This window comes from Scardinius erythrophthalmus, assembly GCF_964197995.2.
Source record: "Scardinius erythrophthalmus genome assembly, chromosome: 9".
NCBI lineage: Eukaryota > Metazoa > Chordata > Actinopteri > Cypriniformes > Leuciscidae > Scardinius > Scardinius erythrophthalmus.
Genome location: NC_138229.1, coordinates 12950383 through 12966161, shown reverse-complemented (window position 1 = coordinate 12966161; position 15779 = coordinate 12950383). Strand labels below are relative to the sequence as shown.

Genomic DNA, 15779 nt, shown 5'->3' with positions numbered 1-15779 from the left:
CCTAATATAAACAATTGAGGACATAGTGAAATATGAGTATCCAAAACTGCAAATGTGTTCATGAACTTTTTTCCAGAAATCCTGAATTTTTGTACGAGACCACCAGACCTAACATCTTGATGTGGGTCTGGCTTGCCAGGCTAGCAAAACACCCCATATTGGCCTCATAGAGTTTCATTGTAAGTTGACATTTGTTTGCTTTGTGAGCATCTGGCTCAGTAACTCAGTATTAGAAGTTTAATTTACACAGTTAGAGGAAAGCAAAAGAAAAAACAACTGACAATGGTTCGAAAATGGAGTCATGAAAATAAAAATCTTAATAGCTCAGGCAATCAATCTTATTAAGTTAACTATGCCAGCTCTCTAATGCTCTCGAGTTCTTTGGACACTTATTTTAACACATAGCTGGCTGAAGCTATTTGAGAAGCATGCAACTTAATTTTGACACTTGACGATTACGATACTCATGGGCGATGTCTTTAAAGTGTTTAGAGAGAGAGAGAGAGAGAGAGAGAGAGAGAGAGAGAGAGAGAGAGAGAGAGAGAGAGAGAGATGAGGAACATTTGAACAACTCACCCTCCTACCACCTGAAGTGGAACGACTTTTCTCCTCTGATGATGATGATGATGATGAACTGGAGGAGCGCGAGGAGGATGAAGACCCAGAATCTGAGTCGGATGAAGAGGAATCACTAGATGATGATGATTTCCTTTCTTTTTTCTCCACCTCCTTCTTTACCCTTTCCCTTCCTCTTTTCTTCTCATCCTGAGTTCTTCTGAACATCTCATGTTTAGTGTCTTTGCTTGCAACGCTGTTCTTTGATGTCTCCATCTTCTCTTCCTCTTGTGGTGCATGTTGTTGGGTGGCCACCTTGGGGGTCTTGCTCTCAAAATCATGGGGTGCTGCAACAAGGACTGATGTTTGAGGGGGCTGAGCATCTTCTTGCACCGATTCCTCAGGATTAGATGCTAGTGGAATTGAGGGGGCTTGTGACATCGGGCTGTCTGAGAAAGTACGAGGTCTCTTCAGCACAGACGTTGGCGAGCATGGGAGAGGAACTGTCACAGGGGTATCTCTAAGGAAGCGGGACTTCTTGGAGGAAGATTGAGGGGATGGTGGTGTTGCAAGTGTGGGTGACTGTTGTGGGACAGACTCTGAAGATTGAGCATCTTTGCCGGCGCTTTGTGGTTCCCCAGCCTTACTTTCATCTGGCTTCTCCAATGGACTCGAGAAACCACTGATATCACGACCACGCTTCCATGGAGGAAGACGACTTTCTTTCTCTTGTTCCTCCTTTTTTTCGTGTTTCAAAGCCTTTTCTTTCTCCTCCTGCACTCTTTTTTGCTCCAAAAGTCTTTCCCTCTCCTCCAAGGCTCTCTGCTTCTCTTCTTTTAAAGCAGTCTCCTGCTCCTCTCTCTGTTTTTTCAACGCTCGCTCTTGCTCTGCTTTTCTATGCACTTCTCTTTCATGCTCTTCTTCCAAAGCTTTCTCCTTTTCAAGTCTTTCTCGCTCCTGCCTCTTGCGTTCCAGAGCAGCTTCTCTTTCGTGTTTTTCTCTTTCCAAAGCTCTCTCTCTCTCCAGCCTTTCTTGTTCTTTGGCCCTCTCAATTTCTTGTCTCTCTTTCTCCAAAGCAGCGTCTCTTTCCAGTCTCTCTCTCTCTAAAGCTTGCTCTCTTTCTTGCCTTTCTTTCTCCTGCCTCTCCCTCTCAAGAGCCTTTTCTCTTTCCTGTCTTTCTCTTTCCAAAGCTTGCTCTCGTTCTTCCCTTTTCTTCTCAAGCCGCTCTCTCTCCAATCTCTCTCTCTCTAGAGCTTGTTCTCGCTCTTGTCTTTCCTTCTCAAGACGCTCCCTCTCCAATCTCTCCCTCTCTAGAGCTTGTTCTCGTTCTTGTCTCTCTTTCTCGAGTCTCTCCCTCTCCAAGGCTTGTTCTTGTCTTTCCTTCTCAAGCCGTTCTCTCTCTAATCTTTCCCTCTCTAGAGCTCGTTCTTGTTCTTGTCTTTCCTTTTCAAGCTGCTCTCTCTCCAATCTCTCCCTCTCTAGAGCTTGTTCTCGTTCTTGTCTTTCCTTCTCAAGCCGCTCTCTCTCCAATCTCTCCCTCTCTAGAGCTTGTTCTCGTTCTTGTCTTTCCTTTTCAAGCCGCTCGCTCTCCAATCTCTCCCTCTCTAGAGCTTGTTCTCGTTCTTGTCTTTCCTTCTCAAGCCGCTCTCTCTCCAATCTCTCCCTCTCTAGAGCTCGTTCTCGTTCTTGTCTTTCCTTCTCAAGCCGCTCTCTCTCCAATCTCTCCTCCTCTAGAGCTTGTTGTCGTCTTTCTTTCTCGAGTCTCTCCCTCTCTAAGGCTTGTTCTCGTTCTTGTCTTTCTTTCTCAAGCCTCTCTTTTTCCAATCTCTCTTGCTCTAAAGCTTCCTGCCTCTCTCTCTCTAGTCTCTCCTTTTCTTGTTTCTCTCGTTCCAAAGCTTGTTCTCTCTCCAACCTCTCCCTTTCTTCTCTCTCCCGCTGTAAGGCCTTTTCTTTCTCTTCCCTTTCTCGCTGTAAAGCCCTCTCCTTCTCCTGTTTCAGAGCTTCTTCTCGTTCCAGTCTTTCCCGTTCCAAAACTCGTGCTCGCTCTTGTTCCAATAACTTCTCCCTTTCCTCTCTCTCCTTCTCCAGGGCTTTCAGCCTTCCTTGTTTCCCTTGCCTTTCCCTCTTTTTGTTTTCTTGCTCCCATAAAAGATGACTACCCTCATCCTGCTTCGTGCCATCACTCTCCTCCGTCACCGTTGTCCTAACAACACTAACACCTTGGTTGGAGATCACTGAACTAGGGTATGACAGAACTGACGCTGCATTAGCTGTGTGGGTAATTGCGGACACAACTCCCTCTTGGTGGCTTCTCTGTCCATCAGTTCCCTCCCTATCACGCTTTCCCGCCCCAGAGAAAGCTCCCTCAGACTCCATTTTGCGTGCCAGTAAGGTCAATGGGCCTGGTCTACGTTCTGTGGACTCCCCAGCTGGTTCAGGGCTACTGCTACGACTGTCACTACTGGAACTACCAGAGCTTGAAGAGCTAGATATGCGCTGCCTAGACGGGGGCTCTCCAGGACTAGGGGGGCTCTGTTTAGGGGTGTCTGGGAGTGGGAAAGAGAGTTCAGGAGGGGGAGATGGGGGAGGAGTGGGCTGTCTGAGCTGCTGTGAAAGTAAAGGTATATGTTGGGGGGGTGGCTGCTGCTGTTGCTGTGAGCCACCAGATCTTTCCCTCACTGGTTGGCTTTTTGGAGGCTGTGCTCGACGACTCCGTTGAGCTTTGGCGTTCCACTCTGCCTCTTTGCCATCATTGTCATCCCCACCTTCACTGTCATCATCACTGTCGGCCATTACATGGCTTGAAGTCGGTCCTCTTTCACCAACAACCCGTACCGACAAAGAAGCTATTGCGCCAGGCTGGGCAGGTGTGGAGGGGGAAGGCTGCCCAGGTGTTTCTTTTTCTTTGAGCTCATCACGCTCACTCGCAGTCACCCCAACTGCTGTACCTCCTTTGTGTTGGTCGACTAAGGATGGGGCAACATCCTGGTGGAAATACATGTGTTGGACATGGAAGGTAAGTTCAGGCCATGCAACAAATGTCCAAATAAATAAATTTCTTTACCTTGCATGACTACAAACAAAATATGGTTACACTTTATTTTACGGTGTCATTGTTACAGCGTAATTATATATTTAAGTACTGAGTAATATTAATTAAGTGCATGCACTTACTATAGAGTTAGGGTTTGGTTGAGGGTTAGTTGCATGTAAATATGCATAATTAACTGTTAATACTATTGTAAGTACATGTAACATATGTAAGAAGGACACTGTAAAATAAAGTGTTACCCAAAATATTAATTTTGTAAGAATTCATGGTCCAAACTTGAGCAAACACTGTAGAAACAGAGGATTGATAATATTTCTAACCTGGTTAGGGGCAGTACAGATACTGTCATTGGCCTCTGTGTGATCCTCATGGTCTATTCCTAAAAAAAAAAAAAAAAAAAAATTAAATAAATGAAGTCTAAATTATTAATGACTTGAATCAAATTATAATAGACATGTCCACAGCCATTTCAGGTCTAAACAGTACATTTATTGCAATACAATGTTTTTATTTTTTTTAGTATTTCAGGAATTTTTTTTAATTTAAAATGTATTTCAGAAAAAAAAATATAGAAATGAAATTACAAAGTGAACAAAGTTACTGTGCAAAGATTTAATTTATTGGTATATACAGAATTATAATCATCAGAATTATCCCATCATTTCATATGAAGAAAATCTAAATTGAATTATTTTCTTTACTTCAAATCTAAATACTACATCAATCCAATTTTTTTAAGTGTTAAAGTGCTATATATATATATAGGCCTTTTCTGCTGGAAAAGAATCAGAATCACTGACTTGAGCTTTAATATATTTTTTCCATGAATGTGTATTAAATTATTCCCAATAGTACATTCTCTTAATTCCATAGATTTTCTCTTGGTTCCGCTGCTTCCAGTAGTGCATGTTTATGTTAGAGCAATAGAGCTTTTATCCAATCATATTTCAGCCAATATGTGTTGCCAGGGTCAAAGAAATCTGCCTTCAGAATCGATAGTGCAGGCGCCTGTAGCTTAAAATGAATAGCAAAGAAACTGTTGTTTTACTCAATCAGATAATCAGTCAATCAGATATCGATTTGACTGCACCGGGCATAGACATAATAAATACACAGACGCCCTATTGGCCGCTGGATCGTACGTCAATGGCGCAGCCATATTGCAGAGGCCAATTTTCCCATAAATCTCAAAACGGGAATTGAGAAAAATGCCTGCTTCGTGTGCAGCTTGGGGCTGCACAATTGAAAACAGGTCTCAGGGAATTTTTCACAAGCAAGACTGAACATTTGTTTCTGGTTGTATTTGGTCATTATATAATTAGTAATATAGTAACGTTAGTTGGCCACCTGAGTCAGTCAGACTATAATAGCTAGCGATGTTGCTATTTAACTTAAGCTGTGAAAGTTGAGCCATCAGTTGACATGATTTATATTATAGTTTTAGCTTAAATATATTTTATATAATAAAGTCAAATTTCCTGAAATCGAAATATTAATCTATCTAAGAAGCCTGCCGGTGTGATTTGTATTTACTGATTTGTTTCATTTTCTCAATGGCGGTCAATTCTAAGCACAAGAAAAGCTAAAATCGGGTTAAAGACAGAACATGCTTTTTCCACAATAAACTATTTCATTTAAATGTGAAAATTTAATTACATCTCAGTATAGGGGGTCTTCACAATTCGTATCTAGGATGGGACGGTATGAAAATTTAATATCACGATTCTAGTGACCAAAATTATCGCGATTATCAATATTATCACGGTTTTGTTAAAACGAGATGAAAGTGTTCAAAAAGAGTTGATGCTCACACTGAAGACATTTCAACAAGTTTTATATTTGAAAATCAACAAATAAAACAAGCAGCTCTATGCACTTTTTAAAGCATTTCCTTCCTTATAATGACAGTCGTCAATAGTAACGCATTATAACACCGCGCACATCCATTGTAACGGCCACCTAGTGTTAAGTAGTGTTCATGACATGAATGTGGATGTGCCTTTAAGATAACTTCTATGGCGTACGTTATTGTATGCATGCTGTTTGTATGGGAGCACGCACAGTAAGAGTGAGATTGATCATGTAAAGAGGAAGATGACCGCTCTACTGACCGTTGTTTTATTATAATGTGTTTACTTCCACTTTGATTTGTAGCGTGTTTTAGAGTGTTTTCTTTTCCCTTTTAACATTCGCTCTTCGACATGTATGTTAAGAGTGTGCTTAACTGAGAGAAAACATGTAAAAGTCTCGTGGAACTACTAGTTCATTTGCACTGTCTTGTATTCTTCATCTGGGCAGACTTCAAACTCTCTGACAGACGTTACACCATGTATCACAATGAACGCGCTCTCTCGTTTCATTCAAATACAACTTGTCTTGCGTCTCCGTTTTTAATTGTATTGAAAATTAAATCAGAGTTGATTTATTGTTTACAGAGTTTGATAATATTGTTGTGATCATCTTGTCTGAACGATTGTTTTGTACGCTGTACATAATGGATTTATAAACAGGTAAGATTTAAAACATTAATCTCAATTCAATATCCCCGTAATTATGTGGTAAAAAAATCGGTGTAATAAGTGTATAATGAATATAAATTATTATCCCTTAAATGTCACTCTTAATAGTCTTGTTTGAACTTGTTAGTTCGTCTTTGGCTGAGCCACTTTGCTGCGAACTTTTCTTTGCGGAAGCTTCATATGATTGATATAAAATAGTTCAACTTAAAAACATTTTATGCGCAATTATTTCCCAGACGTAGTTTTGGTATTGAGGTCAAAGTTAACTTGCCTTGCGTTCGCTATACAACAGTCGGTGATGGTCACACAAGACGACTCGGCAGATCTGAAGTTTCCGCCTATTGCAGCGACTTTTTTTTTGTGCATGTTCTGCTGACAGGGTGACCATCCTCGATAGAGTTTCCCTCAGGACTTTTGTTAAAGCCAAAATATGACCACACCTCAGAATTGGTTCTCTTAAAAGGCTGAAAAATCTCCAGAGCACGGTCACTGCCTTTAGCAATTCCTTCTTGAATAAAAAAAAATAACATTGTGCGCTGTGCCTGCGTCAGGCTGTTGCTGGCTGAACAGGATCTAAAATCGCGATAATTAAACACGGTTTTAATGATATTACTAACCGTCAGTACATTTTATCGTGGTTTATAGTGAAACCGGTAATCGTCCCATCCCTATTCTTATCCAATTATAAAAAGCCAAATACATAAGCCTAAGCTTTGACAATTCCTTATTACATTTTTTTTTATAAGTCTAACTATATTTAAATAACTAGAGATGGAACTTTTTGTACACCACGTACAAACCACTGAAATCGGTTAAACGTTATTTTTGTTTTTATCCAGAAAAAACGCAGCTCACCCATTCACTTGCATTGTTTACAGCGCAGTCTTGCCCTCAGCAATATGGCGGACGCGTTGACGTATCGCAGCAACGTTCGAAAGCGGCCAGTAGGGCGTCTATGTATTTATTATGTCTTTGGCACCGGGGGGCATTTAGCAGGCGTACTATAACTTTGGCATTCTCTCGTCCTTTGATTGATGGTCAGAGCGCGTACTATTACTAGTAGTCAGAGCTAGCTAACCGCATGTGACTCTAACTGCATAAACTAAAATGTATTCCTGTAGATTTAATAGTTTTTCAACCCACAAATTAATGTTTCTGTCCCTCCTCAACCCTCAGCAGTTTCAAACCTACCGAAGAAAAAAAAAAAAAAAAAAAAAAAAAAAAAAATCCCTTATCCAGCTTAACGCAAAGTCACGGAACTCTATTCAATCTGTCTGGGTAAAAACAGAATTAAAGGTATAGCGGAGGATTTTTTACTTCCGGGTGGATCACCTATACTATTGGTCCTCCTAATTGTCAATCATTCTGGTGAATCAATCAAACATTTCAAAAAGTGGAGAGGGCGGGTCTTATCTAAAATTCGGAAAGATCCTCCGCTATACCTTTAACTGACTGTAATGTATGCCATGTCTGATTTTGAAGGCAGATCTCATTGATTTCCTTCAAAAAAATCTGGGTGAGAGCATGGGGCAGCTGTACACATCGTCATGTTTGGCGGTTACTGTCCACTGCTTCTGTCGAGTGGACATTCTCTCAGCCCTAAAGCAAATTAAAACTTAAGCCAGAAATTTGACGAGACAGACTCGACTTTCAGTATTAGCCTCGATAGAAAAGACTTCTTGTTGGAACTGAAATGCACAGATAACCTGTACAACAGAGTAATTGAAGTCTTCTTGAGAAAAGAAATTAGGATGGATTTTGTGTAAAAATAATCAGTAGGTTTGGTGAGTATAATGCTTTATTTTTGTGCTGAATATGATTTTCTTCTTAATTTTTCTTGTAAATTTATGATCGAAACTTTTTTTTTTTCAAACATTCATACTATTGTAGCGTCTGAAAAACGACAGACAAGGGAGGCTCCGTTTCTGAACTTTTTAATCGGAACGCAAGAACAACTGTACACAAACGCACCAGCCTCGTTTCTCTCTACCCGGCCTTTTCCGAACTCACCGCATTAACCCTATAACTGCCGGTGCAAAATAAAACAGAAATATTACAACAATTATAAAGAGTCTGTGCGCTATTAAAAGCATATTGAGAGGTGGAATTAATTCAGGTAGGACACCACTGAAGGCCTAGGTGTGAAATGCACCGCCAGCTACTGATATATATAAAAATTTCATGATGTAGAATAGACAACCATGTTCTACAACAATCAAAACAGATTTGGCATGTCCACACCACTATATACCAAAACATTCTGCATATTAACAAAAGCTACATTTTAGCATATGTTGAATGTTCTTCTACATTTTAGAGTCAACAGTGTTTCTATAGTTCACCCCTATTTATACAATGATGCAGCATTTGTGTTGGCTAACATCATTGTTATACACATTTAGCTTAAACACACACACAGGTACAATTTAAGTTTATTAGCATTATTTGGTTTCAGATACTCACCATCAGTTTCAGCTGCCTCTCGTGCCTCTCTCTCCAATCGCTGCCTGAGAAGCTCTTGCTGTTTGGCCAGGTACTGTTTAATGAAGCTGTTCTGACTCATTTCCTCCCCAATCTAAACAAACACACGTCATCCAAAATGGTACGGTTGTTATAGTGCAGTTAAGTCATCCACACAAGAACAAACAGTAACATGCTTATTTCTACTGTAAAACATCTCAGTTTGGCTCACCCGGGAGTTAGGCTGCAGGCCAATGTGATGAGTGGAGGTTTTCTGAAGGTTCTCCAACATAAGAGCCTGTTGCACATGCAGAATGACAAACACATTTTATCTATACTACATTCACTTTGCACAAGTAGAAGTAAACAATAGAGCTGATTATATTTCTTAAATTCATGGACACATGAGGGAGGGGGGGTTAGACAATTTTTTTTATTAAATTTATCTCACCTAAATGTTTGCCCACTCATTGTGTTTTTACAATGGGGGGATTTTGTTGTTAAGAGTTTACACAAGGAAGCTTGATTTCAATCTTTGAATTAAATTGAAAAAAGTAGCACAAATAAATACAATAGAATAAAGATACAAATAAAGGGAAATAAAGAAATGTTTTCGGATTAGAGGTCGACCGATTCATCGGTCGGCCGATTTTTTGCATTTTTAACATAATCGGCATCGGCCAATATCCAAGTGTATCAAGCCGATTATTAGGCAGGCGTATCTGTGGGCAGCCTAGTGTTGTTGTTGTGGAACATGCGTTCCACGCACGCTGCGCCTGTCATTCTCCAGCAGAGTGAGCAGACCTCATCCAGTGCTTAAGGAAGGAGCTAAGTTCCTTGGAGAAAACTCCTTTATATTTAATTAAAAACTTTTGATATGTTACTGTCAACTTAGAGAAAAAACATGAATAGGCGACATGACGTTCGGCTACTTTGAAATTGATAGCGTAGTTGAGGTTGCATTAGCACAACAGAAGGGTTGCTATCATGTCACAATAAGTAAGCAAGAATTTACAGACAGTGAATCTGAGACTTTTATTTGTTCTGTTTGTGTGTCTTGTATTTGAGAGGGTTGTCACTCAATGCAGAGAAATAAGTAATAAAAAAAGAGTCCAACTATATGCTAGTGAAGGACTGGCTTTGCTTTGCTAGCGTCGTTATCGCTAGGGTTGGGTAGCTACAGACAGACCCGGAGCTAATACGGCACTGGTGCCTTAACGACCGTTATCTACCGGACCGATTATCAACACGCATTTCTGTGCTTCATTTCAGTGCTACTGTTATGCCTGTGCTTCTCTTGGATGCTCTGAAAACGGAATAACAGAAACATCGCTTCGCTGCACTTGACACTAGTCAGCAGTTAACTTTATCATTCCGTTAGCTAGTAGCTGGATTAAACACGGTTAAAATGCTGGCCAAACAGTAGTGTAATGTGTGACTGTATTTCACTGTAGACTAGGGGTGGAACGGTACATGTATTCGTATTGAACCGAAACGGTACAGGCGTCACGGTTCGGTGTATAAATTTCCATGGAGAATACACGCTATAAAAATAAATAAAAATCGCGTGCAAAGTAATGCGGAACTACTGTTAGATACGCGGGTTCTTTAGGGACACCTAATCTGTAGCTCCGCTGTAGCTCCGGCTGCGATGTAAAGATTACAATGCTGGAATATGTTGTGTGTGTGTGTGTGTGTGTGTGAGAGAGAGAGAGAGAGGCGCGAGCGCGATCGAGATCGAAAAGTCGAGTGTTTAAAGTCGCAAAGTGTTTACTTATATTTGTGTGCAAACGCGCGCGTGTGTGTGTGTGTGTGAGGCGCGGGCGCGATCGAACAGTGGAAACATAAAAACATACTCCGTCATTTTGTTTATCAGGACATCATTCAAACAGCAAAGTGTTTAAGTTACTGTTAATTAAAATGTTAAGGAAAACAAATATATTAATCTGAAATGTAGCAAATTAATTTTCAGTTCATTCAGGTACAATTACCAAACATATCTCAAGGTCTTTTTGTCTTTTGTACAAGTGCAGATTGGTAAAGTGTTCAATAAATGTTTTTGTTGAGAAATTGTCTAGCCTATCTTAAGTAATTATTTGTGTTACATTTTATCTTTCAAATAGAGGTTAAAAACAAGCACATAATCGGCCAAAATAAATCGGCAGCATTTATCGGCCATCGGCCGACCCGGATTTCAAAAGATCGGCATCGGCCTGAAAAAAAACATATCGGTCGACCTCTATTTCGGATAGGTCTAATACTAGTATTAAGAAATACTACAGAAACTGAATAAAGTAATCAAATGTAAAATAACACTGGATAGTACTTTAGTCCCGACTAAATTAAATACATAGGCTATTAATCCTGATTCCTTAAAATTAAAGCCATCTTTTGTTGTTTTGACAACAAAATTAATGACAGACACATATTAGGCTGCTGTCACTTTAAGAGCTAGTGCACGGATCCATTGCTGTTTTCATTATACTGTCACGTGCGTTTTGTGCTTAAGACATAACCTACTGTTTACGAGGATGCACACCAAGACTGGAATTTTGACAATTTTGTGGGGTTTTTTTACTGTTAAAGTGATATAATCCGCGAAAAATAACTTTTGTTACTTGCGAACTTTTGTTACTCACGCAGTTTGTGAAATTGTGTCTCGCAGAAAGTTTTAAAACAACTGATTTGATTTTATAATCTGTGTGGATTAATTTACTCATTCAACCTACATGTTTGCGGGAATTTCCCACATTATAAGTCGGAAACCTGCGGGAATGATTATGCGCAATACCCGAACCGAAATTCGAGCTCTGGAGGTCAACCGATAATCGGTTTAACCGATATTTTCCCCATATTTAAGCATTTTCCCATAATCGGGTATTGGTTTTGTAATATCAGATTCACCTATGAATGGCGCCATCTTGTGGGCAAGATGAGTCAACAGGAGTGTTCGGAGGTAATGTAACTTGCCTCCCTTAATTATTAAACTTTATTTAACATAACTGCCTTTAATGCACAAATAAGATGTGTTACATGAATGCTTGATATGTAGCCTAGTTTAAACTTGGCGCTAAAAAATAGAGACAAACTCACAGTCCTGTCCCAATAAAAAATCAAGTTTCCATGAATTAAATAAAACAGCCATGAGTAAGTGCATGTTCGAAATAAAAGCGCTAAATTTAATTCTCTCTGTTGTCTAAGCTCATCATTAGTCTCATGAAGTCGCGTTCATAGTGCCTTTCACTCACTGGGTTGAGGCTCAGAAATACTTATCACGATCCACTCGTTTAATACTCCTTGAATTATATTAACGTCTACTATAACATTTATTTAGCTAATAAACATCTAAATAATTACAGCTCTGTGGAAATTAATTATCTCAGCGAGAGAAGTTCTGTGTAAACACAGATAAAAACAGCGCTCTGTCAGCAACTATTTTATCATCTATACCGACATTATTAATAATTCTGATAACATGCCAGATTGAGATGGACTCGGTAATTGCGATGATGTATTCACTCTTTTGTTTATTTTTCTGACAGTGTTCGCTTCCATTCTCTTCACTCTTTAGCCTATATATCAAACATAAACCCTTTAAAACTGTAGTTTAAAACAAATGCTTATATTTTTTGGGAGTTGATAGACCCCTGTTTTTTAAATTTGTTAGAATTATTTTTCATGCTCTATTCCATCCCTGTTTGTTTACCTGATCAAAGATTTTATTTAAAAGAAATAGTTTCATTTTTTCACTTTTTCAGACTCTTTTTGTTTATTGATGCAGAAGTTAAATTACAGTATTTAAAAAGTTTTAAATAAGAGTTTGTTCAGTTCAGAATCTGTGCTGTTGTTATAATTGTCAAAAACAGAAATAAAACAAATAAATATTGGTTCTGTAAATCGGGAACATTACACACAAATAATTGGTATCTGTAATTAAAAAAAAAATCAAAATAGGTCAATCTCTTAAGATAGACAATAATAATTAGTTATTAATATTTCATTGGTTCTCTCTTGTTTTTGCATATGTTCATAATTTATTTCTGTCAGCCTGGCCAAAAATTATTTTTTGCATTATTACAAATAAAACAACTGACTCCAAGCACAACTATGCAATATGCTTATTAGCACAAAATATTTTACAATTTTTTAATATTTTGTATGAGATGTCAATTTTATCTAGGCCGGACATAACTGCTTATGTACAGTAGTGGTCAAAAGTGATTATTCATGAATATTTGTGGTTTGTATGGATCAGAGCGTACGATCTAATAATAAAGGCAGTAAAAATGCTAAAAGAAATCATGTACCGATTCAGTGATTGTTTACGGATTATTAATAAATCAAGCACACTGATTTATTTACCTTTTGATTGTATCATACATCAAATAAGAAAGTGCACGAAATAAGATAAAGAATCCATTCAGAAAATTGACACAGACATATGTTTACATCTGTTCAGTAACAGTAACTTTCAGATCAAACTTCAAAGCGGCTGCTGCACGGCACATCAATCAATCAAATCCTCCCACCGACGCAAAGCAACTGCGATGCGACCTCAGTGTTTATTTCAACAAAAGCACATGATATTCAAGGGGTAAACCGTGTTTAACCTTACAAAAATGAATATTTTAAGGACTTTTTAGTAAGTGCGCCCCCCGTTAAATAACCCCCACCCCCCAACACCGTATGCACTAACAAAGCGCGAACCCGCCGACAACTTAAAAAAAACAGTTCACAGCCATCCTGAGACTTGTAAACACAACCGCATCGCCCTGAACCCTTAGCGACGCCTGCTCCATCCCAAAACTCACATGTATAGAAAATAAACGCCGCTTTTGCATGTCACACACATACACACAAACAGGCAACAGTGGGGGGGCATGATGACACACTACAAACTGCATGAGCACCCCAGCTAGTGCGCGCTAGCAGCTAGCGAGACCACCGACGCTCGGCCTCCGAATCACGGTCTTCGGACTCTGCGGAGCAGAGAAAACAGCAACTCCCACTCACCCCTTTGAGCCTCTTGATGAGAGCATTCTTCTGTCCGCTTTTCGGAAGCCCTCTCTCTTCCAACGCCGCTTTCAAATCCGCTACCCGGAGCGAATGGAGCGGCCTCCCGTCCAGCGTAACGTCTTCGAGGTCCGCCATCTTGATTCCCTTCGCTCGTTCTGTAGCTCGCGCGGACCGCAACGCCTTCCTCACCGACGTCAGCGCGCCACGAGCGCTTCCGGAAGAGGCGGGGTGGAAGCTCAGACAGAAAACATCAAAGTTGTTTGATGTTTTACAAAGTAACAGGCAATAAACATGTATTCTTATTACAATATTTTATTTCATTTTCCTTTTTAACATAAATCCATTAAGGCTGTGCGTTTATATTCTTGTGTGCATCATCAATAAGATGTATGCTGAATGTGTCCTCCAATATTACCGTCTTAATAACACATTTACCTTTTTTAAGCATGGTCTATATAGGCTTAATAATATAATAGATGCAATTTCGGATCTTGAGATTTTGTGTATCACATAGCATGGCCTATTGAGGCTATGTGCGTTTCTTAATTTTTCCGAATCGGACATGTTCAAAAGAGCCGGTTCTCTGTTCAACGAGTTGGTGAGTTGTTTACTCGAAAGGTGAACGGATTCAGTACATTTCACGAACGACTCATTCGGTACGTTTCGTCAGCAGCGAGACGCAGTATTGTGAGCAGATCCGATCCAAAAAAAAAAAAAAAAAACAACCGGTCTCACGAATAGGACATCACAATATGCAAAGCCCCCTAGTGTCCGAGCGGTTTATTGAACAACAGAACGCATCGAGCGGCTCCGTTTGAGCTTCACGGCTCAATCGAGATTATTTACCCTCTAATTTCCGATTTTGAAAGTAACAACATGATTTTTTGACCGAAGGTGACAAATCCAGCTAAGAAAAGGTGACGTTTTATTTAAAATGACACTCTGACTCAAGTAATGTTTTAAAACGGAGTTTACCCGTTTGTTTTGGTCAGCTAGCAATCTGACGTTAGCAAGCACAGTGTGTCTTAACAAGGAAGTGAATACAAGTGTAGCCTACTGCAGTCATGATACGATGCAAAGCTAACAGTTTTACGAAGCCTTTGAACCGATGTAATGATGTATGTTAAATGCATGAAGGTGCCTTGTTTCAGTTAATGTATGAAGTTATGAAAATGCTCAACATTAAGGTAACCTGTTTCTTTTAACGCTATAGTTTTGTTTAGTACCATCAAAGTCAAGCCTGCTGAAATCCTCCTTTTTCTGACCTTATTAGAAATGGCTTGGTTCCACCAGGCTTTACAAGGCTCAGGCCAGCCAGATGCATCCATGATGCCCCCTACAGTGGAAGATCTGTCCCATACACAGGTCTCTAAGCACACCATTACACAGTTAGGAATGTCTGATGGACAAGGTTGGTCAACCCATCCTCCAGTCTCCATCACAGACTTTCCCCCTGCATCAGGAGGCATCGTCCCCCAACGTCTGGAAGCTCTGTCCTGCACATCCCTCAACATGGGTTCCAGAGAAAACTCTGTGCCGCTGACTTTCGTGACGCTTCAGGAGCAACGATGTGTACTTGGTTGGTATTTTGGATGGAACGCTGTCCAGAAGCAACGATTTCTGGAAGATCTGATCTCAAAGGCAGTGCCTGGAAAGGTGTCTAGTTTATTAGACCAGCTCAACACACTACAGGTGTTATAACTTTTTCCATCCATCTATGTCAAAAGATGCTTTGTATGATCTGTATGTTAACACGGGTATTCTCTTTGTCTCTTCATTTCAGGTGAATGATCGCCCACCCAACATTTTTGAATGCCAGTTAAGACTGTGGACTCAGTGGTTTGATTCATGGAGTGAAGAGGAGAGAAATGCCTTTTTGAACAGCTTAGAGGAAAAGGACCCAACCTTTGTTGCATACTTCTATAGTCGGGTTGCTGGAACAGCAGGCAGAGATTGAGGTCTTCATACAATGTTTTTTATTGTTTTGTCTTTTTCACTCTTCAAAATGTAACTGAAACCAAGTCTCCTATGGACTATTATACTGTTAAATGGGTTTTTGAAAAGCTGAGCTTGGTATGCATGTGGCCGTAGTTCAAGCACTATGTTTACTCTTAAAAAGTTCATGTTTGGAAGCAAAAACCTGTTGTTTTTTCCCCTAAAATAAAAAATGTTTTTCA

At 39.8% G+C, this 15779-nt stretch overlaps 2 protein-coding genes across 4 annotated transcripts in view; one reads left to right on the top strand and one right to left on the bottom strand.

Moving 5' to 3' along the window:
• The window catches only part of acin1a (apoptotic chromatin condensation inducer 1a), a 27422-nt gene extending 13064 nt beyond the window's left edge, over positions 1-14358 (bottom strand). For both annotated transcript variants that reach the window (XM_081374493.1, XM_081374494.1), the window contains exons 1-5: positions 13600-14358; positions 8819-8884; positions 8590-8701; positions 3928-3986; positions 577-3540 (exon numbers count right to left, since the gene is read on the bottom strand). In XM_081374493.1, the coding sequence (XP_081230619.1) occupies positions 577-3540; positions 3928-3986; positions 8590-8701; positions 8819-8884; positions 13600-13737 (3339 nt within the window). In that variant the 5' untranslated portion in view covers positions 13738-14358. The remainder of the gene's footprint in view (positions 1-576; positions 3541-3927; positions 3987-8589; positions 8702-8818; positions 8885-13599) is intronic.
• cUnh14orf119 (chromosome Un C14orf119 homolog) lies at positions 13813-15779 on the top strand. Of its 2 annotated transcripts, none has more exons than XM_081374507.1 (3): positions 13813-14789; positions 14876-15294; positions 15386-15779. In XM_081374507.1, the coding sequence occupies exons 2-3, from the start codon at positions 14878-14880 to the stop codon at positions 15557-15559; spliced, it is 591 nt and encodes a 196-aa protein (XP_081230633.1). In that variant the 5' UTR covers positions 13813-14789; positions 14876-14877; the 3' UTR covers positions 15560-15779. The 2 variants fall into 2 exon arrangements, with proteins under 2 accessions (XP_081230633.1, XP_081230632.1); XM_081374506.1 differs by having other exon boundaries at positions 14300-14519.

Coding starts and splice junctions, on each gene's coding strand:
- cUnh14orf119 (XM_081374507.1), top strand. CDS start 14,878: ATGGCTTGGTTCCACCAGGCTTTACAAGGCTCAGGCCAGCCAGATGCA. Junction 15,295..15,385: donor ACCAGCTCAACACACTACAG/GTGTTATAACTT, acceptor TCTTCATTTCAG/GTGAATGATCGCCCACCCAA.